The sequence below is a fragment of the Centrocercus urophasianus genome, unplaced genomic scaffold (genome assembly GCF_019232065.1).
Source record: "Centrocercus urophasianus isolate 14NV4802_14NV808 unplaced genomic scaffold, USGS_Curo_1.0 seq_22, whole genome shotgun sequence".
Lineage (NCBI taxonomy): Eukaryota > Metazoa > Chordata > Aves > Galliformes > Phasianidae > Centrocercus > Centrocercus urophasianus.
This window is the reverse complement of record NW_024884778.1, coordinates 17,189,666-17,212,931: the sequence shown is the minus strand read 5'-3', so window position 1 is coordinate 17,212,931 and position 23,266 is coordinate 17,189,666. Positions and strand designations below refer to the sequence as shown.

Below are 23,266 nucleotides of genomic sequence, written 5' to 3'. Positions count from 1 at the left end.
ATGTGTTATGGCTCTCGTGCCATCCCACCCAGAGGTGCTGGTGGGAAAGGAGGAGCTTCTGGAGGAGGTGAACTCCCTTCCAGATGTTCCTTACTGCCAGCAAGGTGAGTTCAGCAGTTCACATCCTGTATTCACCCCAACCCCGAGAACCTCAAAAAACCTCAAAAGAGTAACAGCAAAACCATGCAGCTGCATCTCCCAAGGGGAGCTGGGGAAAATTCATGTCACCCGCAGGCAGCAATATGAGCCCAGAGACCTGGAGGGCACACAGCCTGTCACTCTGGAAGGGCAATGCCAAAGCAATAGGAAGGAAGGGCCTCGTGTGGTAAGCCTCAAAAGAAGAGAGAATCTAGCAGCAGCATACGGCATGCAGCACCTTTAGTGTGGGCAGGGAAGGGACCTAAATGAAGCAAAATTAATAACCCTCCTACACAGCGCTCAGCCAGTTCCAACAAGAAGGATGCTACTGGGAAGCCAGAAGGCAAACTTACTTGTTGGGGCAGATGAAACTTCTAATTGACCAGACAGAGGAGGACCAGATATACTCACCGTCTCTTGGGAGTTTGCAATAGGAGCAGGAAGATCTGTAGCCCACATTACACACTTTGCACTGCAATGGAAGATGTAGAGCATGAGGAAGTCATGTTTTGCAGATGTGGTTACAGCCTACTTCAGAAGGTCAGATTCTGCAGTGCTTTCAGAAAGTAAGTTACAGCCATAGAAAAGTTACAGGGAGAGCCTGAAAGTCAGGATGAGTGATGGCAGTGGGAGCTTTGGCTGGGATGGAAAGGGAATATTCCAGCTGAGATTGCCTTGGGAACATGATTTTAGCACAGCTCTGTTCACATCACAGAGGAACCCCTGAAATGGGGCTCTGTCCCTCTAAAGTGACACTGGGATGAAAAGCCTCACTATGCTGCTAGCCATCCTGTTGTTTGAAAGGAGAGTAAGTTACCGTTTTTTTCTCAACTCAAGCAGAGACAAAGTCCTTCTCAGAGTTAAAAGACACTTGTAGATGTGATTTGCTACACAGGGACAGTCAGCAAACAGGTGTCTGCCAACAGAGAGGTAAAGCTGGTGGGGCCTGGATGGCAATCCCACCCAAAGCCTGCTGCAAGCTTGTGGATTGCAGCCCATGGGATCGGGGACAGCAACCCTCTTCTGCTCTAGCACTGAAGCACCTGTGCTGGGAGAAGCAAGGGAAGGGCAGGGGAACACAACTGGCAGTCAAGCAGTTGTACTGCCCCACAGACGGGTCAGTTGTGGCCTGAACTAACCCTACCTGCACTCGTACCTACTTCCACACTTCCCTGCTGGATTTACTGCACTCAAATGCAGTCACAGGTTCCTGAGTGGAGACAGAGGGGAGGTCTCCACTGCTCCATCCGTGAAGGCTCTGATTACCTGGGGAGTGAAGACACTCACGAACCAGAACGAAAATCTGCTCTATTCCAGCTGGTGGAATCACTGCCTTGTTTTGAGCCAGCAGAAATATGCTATGCTCCCCACACGTTAAAAAAGAACCACTGCACAGGGACAAGGCTGCTCTGCACACAAAGCTGTGCTACCCGTACCAAAAGCAACAAGGCAGTACCACATAAGGCAGGGGAAAATACAGAAGTTTAGAAGAGAAGAGAACTTCAAGATACATATTACTCTTCAGGATTTTCAGCCATTGAGCAGGAGTTTAATGCTCTCTCAGCTGCCACTGCCATAAAAACCAGCAGGGGAAGCACAACGCAGCTCTCTGGTTGCATACTTACACGTTTGCAGCGCCAAAACTCTGGGCATAGGGTGTACTCAAGGGTCACTTCTTCACCACCAATCGAAAGAGTTCCCTGTTGAGACAAGGGGGTATATGACGCATGCACCCAGCACACAGAGATTACTGAGGCAAAGAGAGGGGTTAAAGCTCTGCTTCCCAAAGGGTTCACGAGTGAAACAGGCTGAGAGGGGGAGGAAGCCTCTGGTTCAGTTAGCTGGAGCTCTGCCATGGAAGTGGGAGGAAAACTGCCTGTGGCCTGCTTTAGCGTGGGGCTACAAAGCTGCAGCCTGACACCAGAGGAACCAGGCACAAATACCTCCCAGAAAGAGCAGAAAGAGTGACCAGGGCACAAGGGGGGAAATGAGGCTGGGAAGGGGCAGCTGGCCAGCTTCCTCCACCCCAGCCACACCGGGCTGGCCTCGAGGCAGCTTCCTGAGGGGGAATAAGCAGAGGTGAGAGCAGGGAGGGTTCGTCTGACACGGACACAGCCTATGCTCAGGCACACGGGATGCAGGCCTGAGTGTCACCATCACACGGGATGCAATGGCCATCAGGTGACACAGAGCCAAGCCCTGGAGAGCAGCCACCCTTCAGGCCAGTGCAGACAGGTGCCGGGGAGCTGCACATGGCACCATGCCATTTTGGGAGTCACGAGTGAGCTGGAAGCTTGCCGGATGCTCTGACCCTGCAGCTTTGTCATGCTGAGAGAACACACAGCAACTATGAACGCGAGCAAACCAGGTCCCAGGGTTCTTGTTCAGAAGTCACAATACACCCATGCACACATTGCTGTGACAAACGTGACAGAGATGCTAGGGAATAAAAAAGGCAGGTGGGAAGCATTCATGGGAGGGAATCACTTGGTTGACAGCACAACAGCAATCCTTTGATCCTCCAAAAAGAGTGCAGAAAAGAAAGCTGGAAATGAAAGGCACTACTCAGGCAGCGTGCCACCACCTCCCCTTTTTGGCAGCCTGCTTTTACACATCAGGGCTGTTCTTTCCTACCAGGCCTACAGGCACTGAACATCTCAGGGCTTTCCTCTCTGCCACCCAGATTTTCAAGCTCTTCTCTCCAGCCTGGCTTTGCCCTGCCTTACAGAAAGCTGTGCTGCCCCCAGACCTCGCTGAGGCCAATGTGTGCATGCCGAGCACAGGGACTGCTCACAGCCCAGCAGAACACTGTACCTTCACAAAAGGCATGCAAGCAAACATGAGTGAGGAAGACAAACCGAAATCAAGGCTCTTCACATGGGGCTGCCAGCCCCTTTAACATGGAGGTTCCCATCCCAGGCAGGCACCCATCACATCACACACAGGCCAAGGGCCTTGCCGGGAGAGCAGGCCAGATGCACCAGCCTTGGGGTGGGGAGAGAAGGCAGGGTGCACATCCTCACCAGCACAGCCTCAACTGAGCCCTGAGTCAGGGCCTCTGGAACAGCCCTGCCGTGAGCTCGGCCCAGGGGCAGAGAGTGCTTCCCCTGGCAGGGCAATACACACAGCTTCACCCTTCCACCAGCTACTGAGAATGAAAGTTGCCAGAAAGCCTTCAGATCGTTTTTCTTTTTATGGAAGACAGTTTTCAAGTGCATGTGGTGCTGTTCTCTGCTGCAAATTCATTTCTTGGAGGCTGCAGAAAAGTGTCACTTGCGTAATTAGTCACTAATTTCCTTAACACCCTGCTGACTGCCTGCTCACTTTGTCGAGCTTGCTCTTGCTGGATTCTGATAGAACCATTTTCAAGGCTGCAGTCATTTAACAGACAGAAATGGATGCTTTGCTCAGGACACAGAGGATTCAGCAGCTCAGTGACTTTAAATTCCTCAGTCCCCCATTTCGTTCACAGACCCTGTCCCAAATATTTCCCAAATCTTTATTTATTCTAATCCCTGCCACTCCTTATTGCATCCTAGTGACATTTTCTTACTTTTCTCTGCAAGATACTTCGGATAGAAACAATTTTCAGTTTAGCAGATCTTTGTGAAACCATGAAAATTCTCAAGAGTATTACAGAGAAGAATGCAAGAGGGCAAAAAGAAATGCCAAGCAAGGCTATGTTACGTCACAGCAGCACCCAGGCAGTAACCATCTCTTCCATCTATATGCTTTAGCAGGGACCCCTCTCCTCGACTCATTAAGCCTGGTAGTTCTCCTTGTGTATTCCCAACACTTCCGAGCAGCCTGGCCTCTTCTTTCTGTATCATCATGCTATAGAAATGCCTCTTTGGTCCTCCCAGAGCAGAACCTCCCCCTCAAACCCAACTGTTACACAGCGTTGACCCACCAAAGGCATGTTTCAGAGGTAGAGTGGCCCCATGCTACCATGGAAGTGAAATGCTGAGGTTTGTGAGGGCACCAGCAGCTTTTGCTTTTGTCTCCTCATTTCTACATTCAAAACAGAGCAGCAGGACCATAATGCTGGGATCCATACCTCTCAAATGCAATCATATATATATATTTCTGCTTATGGGTCTGTTGGAGATGCAGTACTGGATTACAAATGATACAAAAGAATGTGAACTGTTGCAGCTAAAGCTATCCAAAAAATCCCCACCACTTGGGATAACAGCCGATGGCTTAGCAGCAAACACCATGGCAGCAGGCTCCAACCACCTGAGCAATGTCACCACAGTGCCCTGGGGAGAGATGCCATGGAACCACACAGCCTGTTTGCAAGAAGTGCACACAGCAAGCAGCAATGTCCCAGAGCCCTTCAGTGAGTGGGGACATTGATCCATGCGATTCCCAAACCCACAAGAACAGGTTACTTAAAAGAGGGCAAGAAAAGGGAAAACCCCTTAGCCATCATATTTAGATGATGGCACCCTTCCGAAATCACTTTGGAGAGCACGTGTCAGCTGGCCATGAGGCTTCAGCAACAAAACACCAATATTACCAGAGCAGCATTCATGCTCCTTGTCACTGAAGGCATTTAAACCAGCAGAATTTAAAAGATATTGATGTGATTTAAATGGTAAAGATTACCCTGACTGTCAGGCCAAAACCAGACTGCGCCGCTAGCACGTGGAAAGCCTGCTCACGAGGCTGCTGTAAACCACCTCTCGTTAAATCTCCTTGCAATAATGTTGCCTTAGCCATCTTCCATCCTGCTCTGTGCAGAGCACAGCTGGCTCACACAGGCAGGGGAGGCTGTGTGCTGCCAAGCCATGCAGGGCCAGGAGCAAAGAGCAGGTTGGGTCAGGAGGGCAGGAATGGCTGCTCGGCTCCCAGCCAGCACTCCTGGTCAGCTCCTGTTATGCTCACATCTGTTGTCAGACTTCTAATGGTGATGTCTGAGAGTTGAGGATGGGAGAACTTGCTGGAAAAGTGTCCCAGTACACTGGGATTACAGAACAAAACAAATTATCAATTGAACATCTAGCTAACTGTTTTGAAGAAAATGCAGAGCCTCTAACAGTGATCTAGAAAGTCTGAAACACTTCTGGAACACAGCACAGTTCCTCAAGTCAGTCCATCTTCTGCTTTTGCTGAATTTATGAATCTATGATCCTACAATTCCATGAATTTGGCCAAAATCTCACTTCAGAGCCTCTTACCAAGGAGCTGACAGCTCTCCAAGCATCACACCCCACAGGTCGCACTTCAGCAGCTGCCAAGAGCTGCCAAACAGCATGGAGACATGGCTGCAGCATGCAGTGCTGCTGTGTAGGATGGCAGTGTGCCCGGGCTCTCCCAGGGAACAGTACCTATGTGTTACCATCTCTTATCACAAGAAAGGGCACCTGGGATCAGAGCCAAGACTCACCTGTGAGTCTCTAGATCCATAAGGATTAGCGAGGCAAAATCTTCTCCCTGGCTGGACGGAATGCAGCTCATGGGAGCAAAGAATGCTCTGTCTCACATCCATCAGAGATGCCTGCACACCATACACAGGTCTTGTCCAGCAGCTGGTTCACACACAACACTGAGCACTGCTGCACCTGATCACTCCCTTATAATGTTCATCTGCTTTGATTAAATGGAAAATATCCATACCATATCCATACTGAAAGCTTCTGGTGTCCACCTTGCTAAGTAGTAACCAAGTCATAATGTTGACATGGTTCCACATGTTCAAAGTGAACTGAAATATCACTTGCAAACAGATGTAAAATTGCATATGATTACAACACAAGAATGCTTACACGAAGCACAGCAAAGCAATCAAATTAAAACATCAAGACTAACATCACTTACGTGTTGTTAATTCAGCCCTCTTATGCTCATTTACTATAATTAGGTTATCCAAAAATCATTACACAATAATCATTTAAACATGACTTTAACTGATTAGTGACTAGACTTTATTGCCTTGGTGAGTCTCGGGTTGTAGCCAAGGAGGCAGAGGAGAAGGATGCAGGGGGAGCCCACAGCCCCAGCAGCACTGCTGGCACAGCGAGGGCTCACCATGCAGCACAGCATGCAGAGACAAGGGGCTGGCAGCAGCTGTGTGCAACTGCAAATCAGACTTTGAGTTTGGTTTACAAAGCACTCCAATCACACCACAATCTACATGACAATCTCATCCTGTGTTCCTGGCGTGGCTCATGCCTCTGCAGAGAGGATAGATGGGGGCTGGCAGGAAGAGCAATAATGCTCTCTCCCTCAAGGTATTCATCTTCACATGCAACAGAGAGGGTCAAACACCTCCAATCCCTCTGACCTTTGTGGAACTCACAAGGCAGCACCTTCTGGGGATGGAGCAGTGGTCAAGCAGCAAGACACTGGGGGGGTAAGAGTCCAGCTGGATAGATTTCAAAACAAGACCATCTCAACCAAAGGAGCTGGATTCTCATCCTAGTTTTCCCATATGCTGAAGCTTTCATCTTCGAGTTCCTTGGCAGCTGCTGCACAGGGGACTCGATCTACAGAGCAACAGGCAGTGCATCTGCTCACCTTTGACAAAAAGCACACGAGAAAAGCTGTGAACCCACAAAGCACAATCCATCTGTAATTAAGAAATTAATCAGAAAACTTAGCATGACATGGAGAGATGAGAAAGCGAGCAGTCCAGCCTGCTATGGGTACCGCAGCGATCTGGCATTCCCTACAGCAACAGTAACGCCAAGAAAACTTCCAGTGGAGTGGTACATTTGACAAAGGCTCTCAACCCCATTCTGGAGCTCCCTGAGCACCTGCAAAGCAGGCATCTTCTCATCGGCCTCGTCTCCCAGTGTGCTGCTGCACAGCAGCTGATAGCTATGGGCTGCTGCTTCCAGATGCACAGGGGAAGGGGTGGGCTGACCTGGGGCACAGTTATGTGGCTGAGTGGATCCAGCCAACCCTCCTGCGTATTACTGCACATCTCTATTAAGACCAACACTGACATAAATCCTGCAGAAGCATTGTGCTAGAGGTGACCTGGGAAGAAGGTAAATTTGGCTCCTGGGTATCAGAGGTGTTGGGGAGCCGAAGAGCATGCGGAATGACTTCGGAGCATTGATTTCAGCAGCAACCTGACAACAGTCAGCAAGGTGCTCAGAGCTCACTGCCTTCAATGTCAAAGGAGGCCTGAGACAGATGGCCAAAGATGTCCTCAGCAATCCGGCGTTAACAGAGCACAAGACACATGGGCATGGTAAATGAAGCTGGCACTAACCCGGGACAGAGGCATTAGGAGGATAACCTAAAGAGTCCTAAAGATACAGCAGCTAAATGTAACGGATTAAGATGCTATATAAGGCTCATCTTATCCCAGACAGCCCTCTGTGCCCCCTTCCCAAACTCCTTTCCCACAAAATCCATTGCCCACCTGCACTGGGACCATCCGTTAGGACTTACAGATGCTCTCATACAGCCCTCCCCAGCCCACTCTTCCTGCCCGGTTATCCAGGCAACGTGTCCTTCAGCACAATCTGCCAGTCTGCATTCTTATTTCCACAGACACCTCACCTACCCTGCTGAGACACCTCTGGTTTTCTTCTTATGATTTCTAATTCTGGATAACAACTGTGCTCTCTTTAAATAAGTCTCAATATCTTTCTACAGCTCGTCCCCCCCCCCACTGTCATCCCTTCTGCAAACACACACAGCAACTGCCTCTCAAACTGTGCCAGCTCTCTACACTTCAGCGCCTGGATTTTTGAACTCCAGTTCCCTTCCAAGTTGGTACTCTCCAAGTGCTTATCTTTTAAATACAGCATTTGCTCCACTTGTTAGCACACTCAGTCCCGCTCCAAGAATGCCACCAAAACAGCACAGACAGGCTGCAAATTAGGGCTTCAGGAAGGATGACAGCTTTGTGTTGCAACTTGAGAAAACAAGCAATATGCCTAGGACTCTACATGTTCTGGGTCCAGATTTGGATGGTAGGCAATATGAATAGCTTCTGCATCTTGTCCCTTGATGAAATCTCAACTCATCTGAAAGGTTATCTTTGATCCAACGAGGCAGAGTGGATCTTTTGCCTTCCACTGAAAGCCCTAACTTCTTTGCTAGCTAATTCTAATCTCCAGCTTCCCTCCCCCCAAACAGCTTCCCTCAAGAGGGCACCTTTGCAGAACAGCATTGTAGGGTCGCTGAACAAATGGGAACATTTTAAAAAGAAAGCTTTTTCTATATAGTCAGAAGAGGACAGTGATGGCCAGGAGGAATCTGGAGATAACGCCTTAAAGTGGGCCAAATTCCACATACTGCTGTTACTGGTGGGGTTCCCATCCCACAGCTAACAGAATTGTGGATGGTTAAGGGTTTATACTATGGGGTAAGCTGAGAAGGGCACAGATATCAAACATTTCTTCCAGCGCCCACAAGAGCACGAATCAGGTTGTCTCCTACATTTGAAAAGCAAACACAAGCTATCAACATTTAAAGAGTATTTAAACATATACTGTATTGAGTGCAGTTATTCATAGATGGCTCTGGGGAGGTGTGCACATGCCTCTGCTTCATCTACGCTGCTTTTCTCATTCACTGTGGTCTGCTGCCTGGACCACGTTGTCTCAACTGCTGCTTCAAACACTCCCTTGGCTCTCAACACAGAGATTTTCTCCCTCTCTCCAAAATGCTGCCCTGGTGCCTGGGCACATTCCTCAGTACTTTGTTAAACAGCCAGCTTCTTTCTCAAAGGTCATCTCAGCCCTTAATGCTGTTAAACAATACAAACATTAAACACATTAGCACAATGCAATTGTATGCACTAATCACCCCAGGACCTTCCAGCACATTTCCCACAGGGGCACCTTACAATTAGCAGCAGTCATTAGGAAACTGGGAGAACAATGAGGAAATGCTCAGCTCCTTACTTACATATTGGACGCACAGTATCAAAACACTGCCAATCAATCCCAGTGCAGAATCGTGCTGGGAAAAAGTCAGCCTGGAAAGCTCTGCCTGAAAAGAGTAAATGTACTCCTAGGTAACTCAGAGCATTTTGTTATGTATTTCAAGATCCCACAGGCAGACTGGAGCACATAGCTGTGAGAATACACCCTGAATCCAGCACACTTGACCCACGTGGTGAAAGGAGTTCAGGATGTTCTGCACGGTAACAAACATTTGCAAAGAACACAATGACTGTGTAAGAGCAGCTGAAAGTCCCCTCCATACCTCAAAGCTCATTTCTGAATTAATTAAGCACCCACTGAATTAAGTACTCAGAGCCATTGCTGGCAATGCTTACTTTGCAGCCAGTGCTCAGGCAAGCTCCTTGGAGAACATCTGCTACAAGGAAAAGACACACAGTCCAGGGAACAGGGAGCAGCTATGTGGATTAAAAGAAGGTTTTGTCCCTGGAGACCTCATTTCTCAATATTCACAAACTCTCATTTAGTGGCAAAAGTACTGACTCCAAAAAGGCCAGAGAAAGAACCAGATGAGCTGCCAGGAGGAGAGCAACACTTACCCATGCCTTCAAATGCTGCTTCCCATCACTTCAGTGTGGCCAAAAGCCAAACCCAGGCCCTTAGCTGTCACACCTGGACAGAGCCACCGGGCACATCTTCAGGCTGGCAGCTGGACAGATTTCTACATGTGAACAAGTGCAGTCTCTTAGCAGCGCTTTTAGGAGATGATTTGGAAAACTGCTGCTTTAACATCTTGGGTCAGAATTCACAAAAGAAGCAAGGCCCAGAGTGAGAACTGAGCCACGTGAGCTCTTTGGGGGGAAATGAGTTTCTCCTGTCAGCTTGGCATAGATGCAACATACACCTGTGAGTAGCACAGCTGCACTAGGCTCCAGCAGCCCCTCCTTCACAGACGTACCAAGCTGCAAGAGGTTCAGCCAGGCAACATCAGGAGTACAGCCACAGCCCTGCTTCCAGGCACATGTGCTGAAGGAAGGGCTTGGTGCACTCTCAGGGTGCAGGAGGCAGAAGGTGACAACATCTATGAGGAGATCCAGGCTCTGAGGACGACCATAGCTCTACAGGAGAGGACTCCAGCTTTCAGCTGCTCCTCTCAAGAATCCATTTATCCATCAATATGCCTATCACTAAGAGCTGCCTAGTCAATATTTTGGAATTTGATACTTACGTTTAATGACCGGCCCGACAGACACGGGAAGGAAGAAGACTAGACAAGCCATGGGCAGAGAAGCAGGCAGTGGGACAGAATATCAAGCCCATATGAACAGCACACTGTCAGGGCAGGGGAAAGCCCAACACCCAAGCTCTCCTCTCCTGTGACATAACAAGTTGGGAAGCGTCAAACAGACCTTCAAAAACTTATGGTTATAAACATGAAAATACCTTACTCATACAATTAAGACAGCAAGACAGCTACCTAGTGAGAACTCTCAACCTGATTTGATGTGTAAGAAGGCACATCTTAGGATTCTGAAGACTTAAAATCACTTTCTCTGGTAACTCTTCTCCTGAGATTCTCGATGGAAAATACAGCAAATGTTTGCTTGAGCTTTTACTGCCATCCTGGCTCTAATCTGGTACAAGAAACTCATCTGAACATTGCTAATTTTCTTTTGAGACATGGACTGTACGTCACAAAACTCAAGATTTCCCCTGCTGTCTACAAGAACAGCAGAGAATCACTTTCCTCTTCCTGCTCTAAAGAAGACAGTCTCAGAAATTTGAATACTTGAATCTCATGTATTCAGCCTTATAGCCCTGACCCTCATTAAAAACGTACTTATCATATGACACATTTGATTTCAGACCACTTTCCTTTTGGGGAATGTGGCTCCAGGAGGCTGCTTGCTCATCCTATGGAAGACTGACTCCACGAGAGTTTGGGTGGGATGGAGCAGCAGAGATGCAGGAGGACACTGGGATGTAGCAGCTGGTAGTTGTCAATGCACACACACTGTGCAACAGTGCAGCAGAACAAACCTCAAGGCAGAACTCCACAGCAGACACTTCACTGCAGCCTGTTAAACCTCCATGTCTTTTGTCGCTGCGGAAGGCAGGAGGAATCTTCCACCTCCCTCCTGTGTCTTCTTGTACAAACAAGCTTCAGGATTTTTCCCCCACTGCCTTGCTATGAGGGTCCTATGAGCCAAATGTACAGTAAGCTGGTCGCATAGGAGAGCTGAGGACCTCTCAGCTGCTGTTCATACATGCTGAGTGCAACAGGTCACTAGATGTGATGTCAGAAGGAATTTTCCCTCTCTCAAGTGAGAGGAGCACGGGAAGTGTGTGCCTTTCCTCTGAAGCGCAGAGTGACAGCAATGCTCCACATTTCTTTCTGCAGCATACAGTGCTTTTTGTAGGTATTACAGCTTTAATAAGTCCTGAAGCTGCCCTGTGGTTTGAGGGAGAATGGGGTGGATAATACTGATTCCTTCTGTGTTAAATACCTGCTTCCTTGCTGCCAGTGATTGATGCATAACACACACAACAGTCCGCTCACATGTCAATCTCACTTCCCACTGCAATCACAATCCATTTCTAATCAAGAACATTAACATCCCAGTAATAAGTCAAATGGAAACAGAAATTCACAAATAAAAGTTGCTGTGATCACAGCCATAGCTGTGATCTGGCATTGCTTAACTTGCAACACTTGAATTCAACCTGTCACATGCATGATCTTCATAACCTCACCGGAACGCAGCAAAAGGCAAGTACCCTTTTTGGACATACCCCATCAAGGTACCCAGACCTCCAACATAAACTGAGCTGGAAAGAAAACAGACCAAAATCCACATCTGATCTACATTCTGCTCAGACTGCTGGTCATAACCACAGTTATACCGAAAAGCAGAGTTTCTGCAGAAAAGCAGCCTGTCGATCTCTTAAGCAAAAGAAATTGTGCTTCTGCCTTCCCTGACACCAGGGGTATGCAGTTTAACTTTTGTCCAGCCTCAAGATTCAAGCTTTTACCGTCCAGTTCCAGCATTATGAGAACAGCTCTCACAGCAAGGAATGGAAAAGCAACCACCAGCAGACAGCACAGAGCACGAACAAACAGTCCTGGTGCCGAAGCTAACAAACATGACTCATCAAGTGAAAACTGTAACAACATTTTGGTGTGCTCCCACTTCTCAGAATAGGCCAGATGGAGTTTTAGCACTGGAATCTGGTGCAAAAGCTGGTAAAGCACTCCCTTGACACTGCTGGGAGTGGGCTGAGGACTGCCATCTCTTTCGCTGTGACAAGTCCTGTGCAAACCACTATGCTAATGCTGTGATAGCAATTGATCTTGCTATGGAAATGGAAGTCATAGTATGCTCACTTAGGTGCCTTTATTCACGTAAGCTGGACTCATACAGACACTGCTTCTTTTCCTTTAAGTAATTTCAGTTGTATCATCCACTTTCAAGAGTACAGAGGCAATTTCTGAGAGTGCATCCGCAGTTTTGTTAGTCAGCAGCTTGCTTAAAGGACGACTTCAAAAGCATCACAGCACATTAGTGGCATAAGTCCCACTAACTTTCAAACAGGAGCTGGATCAAAGCATTTCACATCTCCATCCCAAATCACCATCTGACCACACAAACAACCTGTCAATTGAAGCAATGCACTAGCTGCACTACAGCTGATTTACCACAACCCTCTGAAGCATCACGATGCTGCAGTGGTAAACATGTGCTTATACAAGAATATATTTGGAATTTCTACAGACTTTCACAGAATATCAAACAATCATGAATGTAACCACAATAAAAAACATAACCAGGGCGTAAGAGCAGGCCAGCAGAGCTCTGCTTGTTGTTTTAAGATGAATCTACACCTAAACATAGAATTAGGATCTCCTTGTTGTTAGAGGATTATCTGCTAAGATGTTGAGAAAACAGAGCCAGATTATCTTCACAGATAGAGCAGCATCTGTATCCTGCATTCAAGGACTATCTGAAATCTTTCTGTCTCAAGGCAAAATTCTGCCTACAAGCAAATGGATCGTGCAAGATGCCACATCACACAGGACCACGCTTGGCATGTTGACAGTAATAGAGAAAAGACCACTGAGGTGTTGCTCTGGCAGTGAGTGCCCTAGAACACAACAACAGTCCTATGGAAGAAGCAGAGAGCAGACATACCCATGGCACATGCTGCATTTCACACTCACAAACAAAAGCTTTCATATATCCCCGTATTTCCAACAGCCATGCTGGGCCTGAGCAAAGGCCACATGTTGCTGGACGCTGCACAGCAGTCTGAGGTACCCAGCAGGAATAAGTGATGCACTGCAAGCACCAGTGGATCACCATACAGTCAGACAGAAAGAACTGGACATGGATCTTGGCAATCACTTACAGATCGAGTTATTTAAACCAACTTTGGGAAATGACATTATTCCTTAATGTTAGACAGCTTAAGCTCCTGACATTTCATATAGAACATTTCATACAGACATTTCATTGCATTCCAACAGAGAAATACCTGATTACAAGGCACTAGAGATCTACAAAGGAAGAAGGGATATTTCAGAGACATAGCATCACACAGACTTGCTAATATAAACTGGTAAAAAAAACAAAAACGTAACCAGAATATAACTGCCAGGGGGCCACAGAGAAAACAGTTTCAATTTGGAGAAGAGTACAGAAGGATGCTTTACCTGGAACATCCCATTTATAGACAGCCCACGTCAGCTTCAGCGCATGGAATGGGTAACTGCAGTACACAACATCCATGTCTGCAGATAACCCTGCTGGCCACCCGGCACTGTCAGCAACCAGAGATGCTGCAGAACTCTTGCTGGTGCATCTGCCACATGCTTCAAACAGCTCACCAGAAGCTGTCCTCTGGTTACTACAGAACAGCAACACAGGAACAGCATGGAAGCATGCAATCCTCACCTACGCCAGTGGGACTGAAGGAAAATAGGAGGGTAAGATTTTTGAGTGAGATCAGGAAGGCAGAGGGACAGGGCAAGAAAGGATCAGATGAGTAGACCGAGAACACGCAGCTTCAGGACTCCTCCAGTTAAATGGACACACATTTTAAATAAGTTGGCTACCAGGGTTTGCTTCCTGAGACAGGGCGGGACAGAGCTGTGAAGTAGGAATTTGTAGTTTTAACTGACAAAGGTTGGAAAAGCCACACTGATGGTGGCTACCAGTAGCTGAAGGAAGTGTGCGAAGTCTTTAGCAGAAGATCCCTTACTACCTCCCATGCCAAGGGAAGAAGGGACTCAGAGGACTCACATAAGCTTGAAAAGGAGAGATGACAGAAGGTCTAGAGAAGCATTTTGGGTACCGGAATTTTGGGTGTTTTACAACACAAAAAAACCTTCCACACACAAGGAACACCTCTGTCACTCAGAGGTCTGTCAGCCTTCCTGACCCCCGGAGCAGACACAGCACTCGTCCCGGTGCTGCTGCAGGACATGTGCCCACACAGCGCTGCAGGTCACAGGCAGACCCTGCCAGCATCAGGACCTCTTGCTGCACGCTTCCTCCCTGGCCTCAGAGGCTTGCAGTTCCTACCAAACATCGGTACAGCGCAGCCATCAGTGAGACACGGGTGGGAATGAATACATGACTGACTCAATACGTCAGGCCTCGGTGACGGCAGGCCCCGGTGAGCTCATGATGAGGTCAAACACTGAATCAGACACAAAAAATACAAATGGGTTGTGCTGCCCGGAAATCCAACCAGAGAGAACTTTGCATAGGTCACCGGAACATGAAAAATTATGCAAGACACTCGTTTCCTAAACCAGCAGTATGCTGACAGAAGAAACACAGCTGAGGTGCACCAGGCTTCTCCCTCTCCCTGTGCACACACAAAGCTGAAGACTCTACAGGGTAATTCTAGAAATCCACATGGTCAAAAGCAGGGCAGGTTCAGCAGGGAAAAAAAAGATGCATGCGCAATGATATGATCCTAGAAAACTTCACAGCCCTCATAAACAACAGGAAAAGCAAAAGACTACGTCAGCTGATAATCCAAGGAGGAAATATTCAAGGCAAGACTCTCTCCAGTGCTCTTAGCCTAACAGACAAAGGGGTTTCAGACTATTGGTGGACACCCTCAACTGCTAACACCACTCTGAACTGCAGGTTAAAGCGACCATGGGATGCAGTGAGTTTGTCAGGTGAGTAAATGATAGAAGGAAATGCCCTTGGGGTTCAGTCAGCCTCCTTTGCAGGGGGCATTCTGCAGGTTCTGAAGAAAAATCTCAGACTCCGCAACTCAGTACATCCTACCGAAAGGATAACAATCACTTCTTGCACCCAGACTCATGCTTTCTCTTTAAAATCACAGCAGTGCTCCTTTCACTGAGCGCATCAGCAGCTCTCAATAAGTACACACAGCTACAGGTCTCCAGAGCAGAAGCATTCCCAGGAGAACAACAAGCTCCTTCTGCGTTTAGCTGGGAAGGCACCAAGATGTGACTGGCTGCTGCAAATGCTTTGAGGACAGAAAGTCCCAGGCTCTGCCTGCTGTCAAAGCACCTCGTGGATTTAAACACCAACAGCTCCAGCAAAAAGCTTGTGAAGGCTCATCTATTCCAGAAGCTATGTTCACACAAAATGCAAAGCGCTGCAGTGAATGGATATAGAAGGGGATGCAGAGGAGGAGAAACACACAACTGTTGTTCCCAACTGCACAGTGGTTGAATATGCTCAATTAAAGCAAGCACCCACAAAATACCCCTGTCCTGTGAGAAAGGAGCAGGGAAAAGAGGTAGCAGCACTGTGCTCAGCAGGCAGACTGCATGGCACACAGGAAAACTGCTCTCCAACAGGCGCTGCTTGCAGTGCAGGAATGCATGGGGCAAGGCTTGGAGCAGCCAGTCCTGCATGTTCCTCGAGACCCCCACAACAACACAGAGCAGGTATTTTTACAAGCTACAGCTCTCCCATTTTTGTCCTCTTGCTCTAGAAACAGAAGGAAAGGATTTAGTTACTAGCAACTAAAGCTAGGCAAATAACACCACCAGTGTTGCTAAGGTTGGGGCCTGAGCGGACTTGGGAGATGCTTACTGTAAAGTCAGTCAAGACAAATCATTTGCTCCTAAGCTACAAGTATATATCCCAATTCCATCAACGTAACAACCAGATCCACCTCTGTGAAAACAGCCACACATCCAGGCAGCAAGCAGCAGCATCTCCCTGCCTCTCCTCCATCAGCTGCCTTTAAGACAAGCAGTGTGGTACACAAAAGCAACTTCCTCTATCCCACCCACCTTCTTGAACCCAAGAACAAGGTCATTATGTGCATTTCTTCTACAAACAGAGGAGGAGGATGAGAGAGAATTCAAGTACCCAAACGAATCCACATGTATACAGACAGCTGTGGGACACACTGCCAAAGCTGTCCCTCAGGAAGCCAACATGGTGCCCACAGGCAGGAACGCTGCTGCCCTGCAGCACTGCCAAGCCTGACTGCAAAGGAAACACGAGATAAGGGACACACACACACACTGCAATGTCTCAAAGAGAGAATGAAGGAGGAAAAGATTAACTGGGGAATAAACTGCATGACGTAGCAGACAGAAATCCCATTTTCCATTTAAAATATTTGTGCCTCTCAAAAGGAAAAGCAGCTCATCAGAAACAAAAAGAAGGCCTCATTAAAGTCAAACCACAATCAGCTTGTAACAGAAGACCAACAGAATCACCATAACCACCAGGTTGAATGAAATAGAAACAAGTGCTGCACCACGTTCTGCAAAACAACAACAGCCACACTGTCCTACCAGGGACAGAGGAGCAGGCAGCCAGCTCTGTGCTCCCATTAACTGCAATCCAGCACAGCTCACATACAACAGATGGACCCTCTGAGCTGTGATAAATTGCCACCACCACCATCAACAAGGCAGGAGTTATTTTAGTTACTTGAGCTGCGGCCATTAATACAGGGGGAATAAAACTCTCTTGCAAAATTTGGGCAGCACAGAAGATGTGTGCTTCCTTCCTGCAGCAGATTGACCCCAATGGATCTCAGCGGGCACATACACATGGTGGAGTAACTGAGTGGAGGGTGTTGGACCTGGTAAATCTGCAGGTTGCAAATTTGGGAATGGTCTACGCAGAGTAAAATAAAAAAGATTTTCCAACAAAGGAATTAAAGACTACAGGGATGTAGGGAGGAAAACAGTCGTTCCTCAGGCAGGAACAGTTTAATAAGCTGTTTAAAGTGCATCAAAAAGGCGATGTCTGCAAAACAAATTTATTTCTAGCCTGCAGAAAACTGAAAAAGAGGCAGGCTGGCTAGTGAGTTGCTAGAGGCTGACACTGCTTCACTATTTATGCTGTCACCAGTGATTAAATTTGACAGAAGAGTCGATAACCTTCTGAAAATAACTGAACTATCAGAGACTGAGCTCCAGCTAACACAGGTTTAGGTCTTGCATCTTGTAGAAATCCACACAGACTGCCAGTCTCCAGAGGTGATCTTACACCTCTACCCTGGAAGGCTCTAACATGGGCTATCCATTGTCTAAGGACAACTGAGTCACACCACTCCCTTTCTGAATATCTCTATTTGGGTTTCACTGAGAACTTAAAAGTTAGCTTCTTCCCTGGCAGCAAGCCAGATACAAGCCTTTGTTTATATATTCCTTAACTAAAAGGAAAAAGGGGTTACAATCACCCAGCCTGAAGGCCTACCCTAACTGCTGGTTGAAGGCCAGTCAGCACTTCCTCACGTGCACAGATTTACTGGTGATCTTAAGGTACTCTGTCCAGTTTAGGGCCTGCTGCTTACAAGCTCTTTGCCGTAGCAAAGGACCTAATCTAAGTCAAGCACCTGCCAAATACATTAGGATGCTCAAGCAGAAGGCGGAAAGGAGATATTAACAATGGGAAGTGGAGGAATTCCCGAACTCCACACCTCCGTGTATTTGGGAATGGCACTTGCACAGAGAGACATCATTTCACGAGAGCTAGGGAGGGACTGTGCAGAGGCATTGGGTTAAACGGAGTGACACACGGAATTATGTATTTCTCAGTGACAACATAGTAAACTAGGAGTTGTTGCAACACTGAAGGGAAGACAAAAGTTGTTACTGACGGTAAAAAGCAATGAATAATTCTGGAGCCTTCTCTAGCTGTGCTCCGCCTTCCACCATCCTGTAAGAATGCGCCAGGCTCTTTCCCAGCAACAGAATTATTTCTGTAAAACGTTTTTCTAAGTTGCAATACCTCTGTAACTGAAAATAGAGGCAAATGCAAGTGCTTAGTGGGACCTCTGAAACCCCAGCTGTGAAGATTCATTAAGTGTAAGCACATTTGTGCACTTGCACAGCTCGGAATCCGACTCATGACTCTCCTCCCATGACAGCGAGACACGGGATTCAGGTAAAAAAAGGCTTTTGATAACTGATCTCAATTCTTACTCAGGCAAATTAGGAGGAAGAAGGCAGCAAGAGAGGAGATGTGAGGGATGTAGCAAAGATATGGGAATCGATTGTTTTTCTTGGGTGAGCCCTCACCCACAGTTCCAAGGCACAGACAGGCTGGTGTGAAATGGAAATGATCTTTTATCTAACAAGTGTTCTGCATCTCGCTTCTGTCTAGTAGCCCACAGCTCTAGCCTCAAATGTCAGGTCACAGCAGGCTCCCCTTGGGAACTTCTTCACGGGAGATTTAATCCATCAAGCACTTCTAAGGACCGGAAATGCTCAGATTTACCAGGTGCAACTGAACGTAGGGTAGTCCTCATGTCTGCAACGCCAGCTTGGCAAAGGACAGAGATGGGGGAGATGCACAATTAAGAATCTTTCCCACGCATGAGGCATATGGAAAGTCAGCTCAGAGCTGCATACTAGAGCGCTCACCTACAATCACATGTGTGCGCACGCACAGCCGGGGGAGGCAGTTAACGCTAGCAGAGCTCTTTCCAACTGCATTTCAGTGTGACTACAAAAGTATCAGGGCCAAAACCTACTTGAGGAGCCTGTCAGCTCCCAGCCTGAATCCAGCCAGTGTGCTGACATATGCCGGGGAGGAGGGAGGACCATTCAGTGTCTGGCAGCTCTCTCACACTGGCATTTCTAAGCCTTTTACAAAGTTCCGGAAACAATATTTAAACCACAGCCTTGTGCATTATACAAGAACAGATCCTCCTTTGAACGGTTCAAAGAAACACAAAACCTCATTGGCTTTCCACCACCCCACCAAAAAAAAAAAAAAAAAGAAAAAAAACAACAACATCTTCTAGCAGCATTGACCGAAGTGTAAAGCAACCTGGTTGGCTTCCATGCATCCGATGGCCTCTTCCAAGAGTGAAAACTCCACGCAGACATAGCGATAGTCGTAACCTGGGGACAGCATTTAAATACAGACGGGAGTCAAGTTAGTGCCTTGTCATAAAGAAAGCCACAATCAATATTCAATTTCCCTCTCCCTCCAGTGACAAACCCTCTAACCACCACCCCTCTGCTCCAAAATGAAAAGGAGAGAAACCAGGGACTAGCTGGATGATGACTAACTGCAGTTGATCATGAATTTTAATAGCGCAGCGTTCCCACTTCCCCTTGCACAACCCAGTGACAGGCACACCCTTCCTTAGGGCAAGAAATAATAGCTTTTTTTTCTTCCTTCTGTAAGGCACAGTGATTTTCCATGCTCATTTCACGTCTTGTACTGCCCTGGGGGCAGTGCTCTCCAAAGCAAGCGTTGGTAAGTCATTCCAAAGCACCTTGCTGTGAATGTATTTCACACAAATGGCCAGCATTTTGATTTGGGCAGTATTTCAGAAAGAACTACCATGATTCTATTACCTTTGCTATTTTCCCTCCAACACCTGTTCTTTGCTGAAGTCCATTTCTTGCATTATGAAACAGCACAGTGGAGCAGGAATCACAACTTCAGCTTTCTCATTCTGGCATTTTATTTCCAATAGATGTTATTGCACGTTTAGTTAAGAGAGTGTGGGAGCTTAAGATCCTCCCCCAAGAAACCAGACGCGAGAAACCAGAGAGGCTTTACTCTTCTTGCTTCCTGTTGATTTCTACTCCAGTTACCTGCACCAAAACGTTCTGGCCCACAGCAAAGTGCAGGGTGAGCACTACAGAAGTTAAGGCCATCCTAAGAGCCATCCTTGCTGTTGCAAGGAACTCCAAGAAAAGCTGAGCAACAACCTACAGTCACAACCTTTCTCTTCACATACCAAGGCCACCCTCACTCCAGAACAGTGTTTTCCAGATGACTGTGGGCTGGCATGCCTCTACATGGGAACACAGAAAGGGGAAAGCTTGGTTCCCTCCTCCTGCTCCTGGTCAGGGGTGAGAGGAAAGCTGTGCTGTATGTGGATTGCACCATTTTAGGCACCTCGCTGCGCAGGGGAAGAGCTCTTCTCCCTCCTAAGGATGCATGCCTTAACACAGACACATTCAGCCCAGGTATGCATCTGGTTACCACCGCTTCAACCTTCCATGGCAACGTAAACCCACACACACTTCTCCCTGTCTAGGCATTCCAGTCTGCCAGAACACAGCTTCTGTGGCCCTCCAAAGTTACTCCAAAGGTCACTTGCTGCACTCACCCATTTTTCCTTCTGTTTCTTCTCTTACCATCTTCAAAGTTAACCAGTTCAGAGACAAGGCTGTACAAAACTATTCCATCGCCAAACCCTACTGAGTTTTATTCCGGGAGCTCTTCACACACCTAACACCACATTCCTTTGCACATTTACTGCTATAACAGGATTCCAATCTGAATCCAGCTCCAATTCTACTTCACACGGGAGTTCATTTCCCCACCACACATCAGCTGTGCCAATACGAGTATGCTAGAGGGAAATGTACAAGTGCTGCATTTCAGCTCAGTGAAAGAGGCCAGCCGGCAGTATATCATCAGTGGGGAAAGCAGCAACAGCCACTTGATGCTGCTACATGAAGTAGGCACCTGGAACTCGACGTACAGTTTCAGATGGCAGAAGTGACAAAAAAAAGCAAATTTGCTGACCTGCTTCCAGAGTGCTCTGCAGTTCCAGCCACACTCCACGGCCCGGGACAACAAAGCAATGCCTGCTCAGCAGCAGAGAGCTGCTCTCCAGGAGCAGTGCTGCCCCTTGCTGGAGCATGGTTTGCATTCTGGGCAGGCACCCGCTGCCTTATGGCACGGTACGCAGGCTCACGTTGTGTGTTTTAAAGTCCTATTCAAATCCAGAGCCACTTCTCTCCCTCCTATTTAGAACAGAGTTGTTTGAATGCTGTCAGCCTCTAGACCCTTGATTCCTGCTCACAGGGCGGATTTTCAAGAGCTGCTGCAATCAGCACGCCAGGCTCAGGGTGCTGTCTTATTCCTATGTGCATATGAAGTAAGGGTACCCCAAGAGCCCAAAAGCACGACTGCAGAAGTTTGCACTCTTCAGCACGAGAAGCAGTTTGCACCCAAGTCTTGATGAAGGAAACGAGTGCTTCAGACATGGCTGTAATGCAGCATGACACCAGTGAGCCCAGCACTAGATGCAAGGCAGTAAAGAGAAACACTGCGCTCGGAAGTCTGTATGCTGCAGAACCACCCCATGCATCACACAGAGACAGTGAAGAGGCAGCTTAGCGAGGTTTTCCTTGTATACTCTCCTTTCTCTACTCTCCCCACCAAACTCAGCGCAACTAAGCAGCACTGCTACAATAATACATAGGATAAGAACCAAAACCAGAAACTGCAACCCCAGACCCTGCCAGAAAGCTGCTCCAGGCCAGATGTTGATGTTCACGTCTCGTGGTTGGGTTGCACAGGAATGCAGTGCTGCAGTGCACAGGCTGGCCTCCATCACAGCCACAACAACGATGGGAGAGGGAGGCATGGAGCTGCTGCCACAGTTCCATGAGAGCACCCTTCCATTTCACACCGTGCTGGAAAGCCCACTGAAATGGAGGCCAGCGGATCAGCAGCTCTGCTACAGCGCATCTTTTCCCCACCGCTGGCAATAATCACATTATCCAGAGGACAACTCCTGAAACCAAACCGAGCACCCTGAGGTGGGCTGCAGAGGCTGCTGCTGGCTGCCCTGCCTCCCCTGCAGGGCTGGGTCAGCTCTTTGTGCCGCCACTGCTGAGCTCGCACTGTTTTCCCCCTGAAGCCTACACACAATTTGCCCATCAGAACACAGCAATCCAGTAGCAGCAGCACAGGGGATCTGGGCAGATGCATGGGACAGAGCAGGGACTGACACAATAGGCATCCCAAGGGAAGCTGTCCTTCCTGGCACATCAGAGCCATGGGGCACCAAATGGCACTCTTCAGGTCTTAGTGATAAAACCAAAGCAATCGCAGTGGCAAAGCAGAATCACTGCTAATGACTACAGCACGGCTTTGTGACTCGAGGTGCCATAAATTCACTCGCAACGCTTCACATGAAGCTATAAGGTTTGGTATCTTCTTAATTAGATCCTTCACTTGCTGCTTATCACAAAGCCACTGTCAGGGGACCTACAAAAAGGGTAGAATGGAGTAAGGAAAGCTTTGTGTCTTGGAAATATTTGTGATCAACATGGATTCGCTGTCAAAAATACACACAAAAAAACCAAATCAGCATGTTGCTGGAGAGTTTGTTACACTGCCCACATAAACATTCCAAGAAGAGTATGCAACAGTCCTCCAGCACTTGAACTCATGCAGTGGTTGAGTTGGTTCACCCTGTGTATGCACAGTCCTCTCTGGATGTTTCCAAAGCACGCTTGGTTGTTTTCTACACTGGAAACAACAGTGATCTCCTAGTACTTAGTAGTAAGGATACATTTAAAGCACCAGGAAGCTGCTGTACAAACATTTGAATAAGAGATGTTTTGCTTCTTAAACATGCCTTTTAGTGAAAGGAATTTTGACAACAAATAGCAGGTCCTTGTTAGCATCCACGGTTGGGCTAAAAATCCTGAATGCGTGACTTAAAATTACCTTCTTTGGATTTGAATAAAAATATCAAAGACTTGTGATTTAAAATAAGACTTGCTTCTATACAGGCAAAATTTCTGCTGAACAACCGATACACAGCAATGTGTTATTTCTTGACAGTCTGTAACATCCAAGATCCAAATAAAACAAAACCATAACGTTCTTCTGATACGTGCTGTAGGCAGCATAGAGACATCAGAAATATCCCTCTGGAGTTCTGGGAGGCCAAACGAAAAGATCACATAACAGGAGTGGCTCTGGTCTGTGCCAAACTGAAGATACTTTGGGAAAGAAGGCACGATGGCAACA

The 23,266-nt window shown here is 47.5% G+C and overlaps 1 protein-coding gene across 3 annotated transcripts in view; it reads right to left on the bottom strand.

Moving 5' to 3' along the window:
- RBM6 (RNA binding motif protein 6) overlaps positions 1 to 23,266 on the bottom strand; it is a 53,790-nt gene that overhangs the window by 13,209 nt on the left and 17,315 nt on the right. For all 3 annotated transcript variants that reach the window (XM_042823525.1, XM_042823526.1, XM_042823527.1), the window contains exons 6-8: positions 19,301 to 19,374; positions 1,764 to 1,838; positions 550 to 610 (exon numbers count right to left, since the gene is read on the bottom strand). In XM_042823525.1, the coding sequence (XP_042679459.1) occupies positions 550 to 610; positions 1,764 to 1,838; positions 19,301 to 19,374 (210 nt within the window). The remainder of the gene's footprint in view (positions 1 to 549; positions 611 to 1,763; positions 1,839 to 19,300; positions 19,375 to 23,266) is intronic.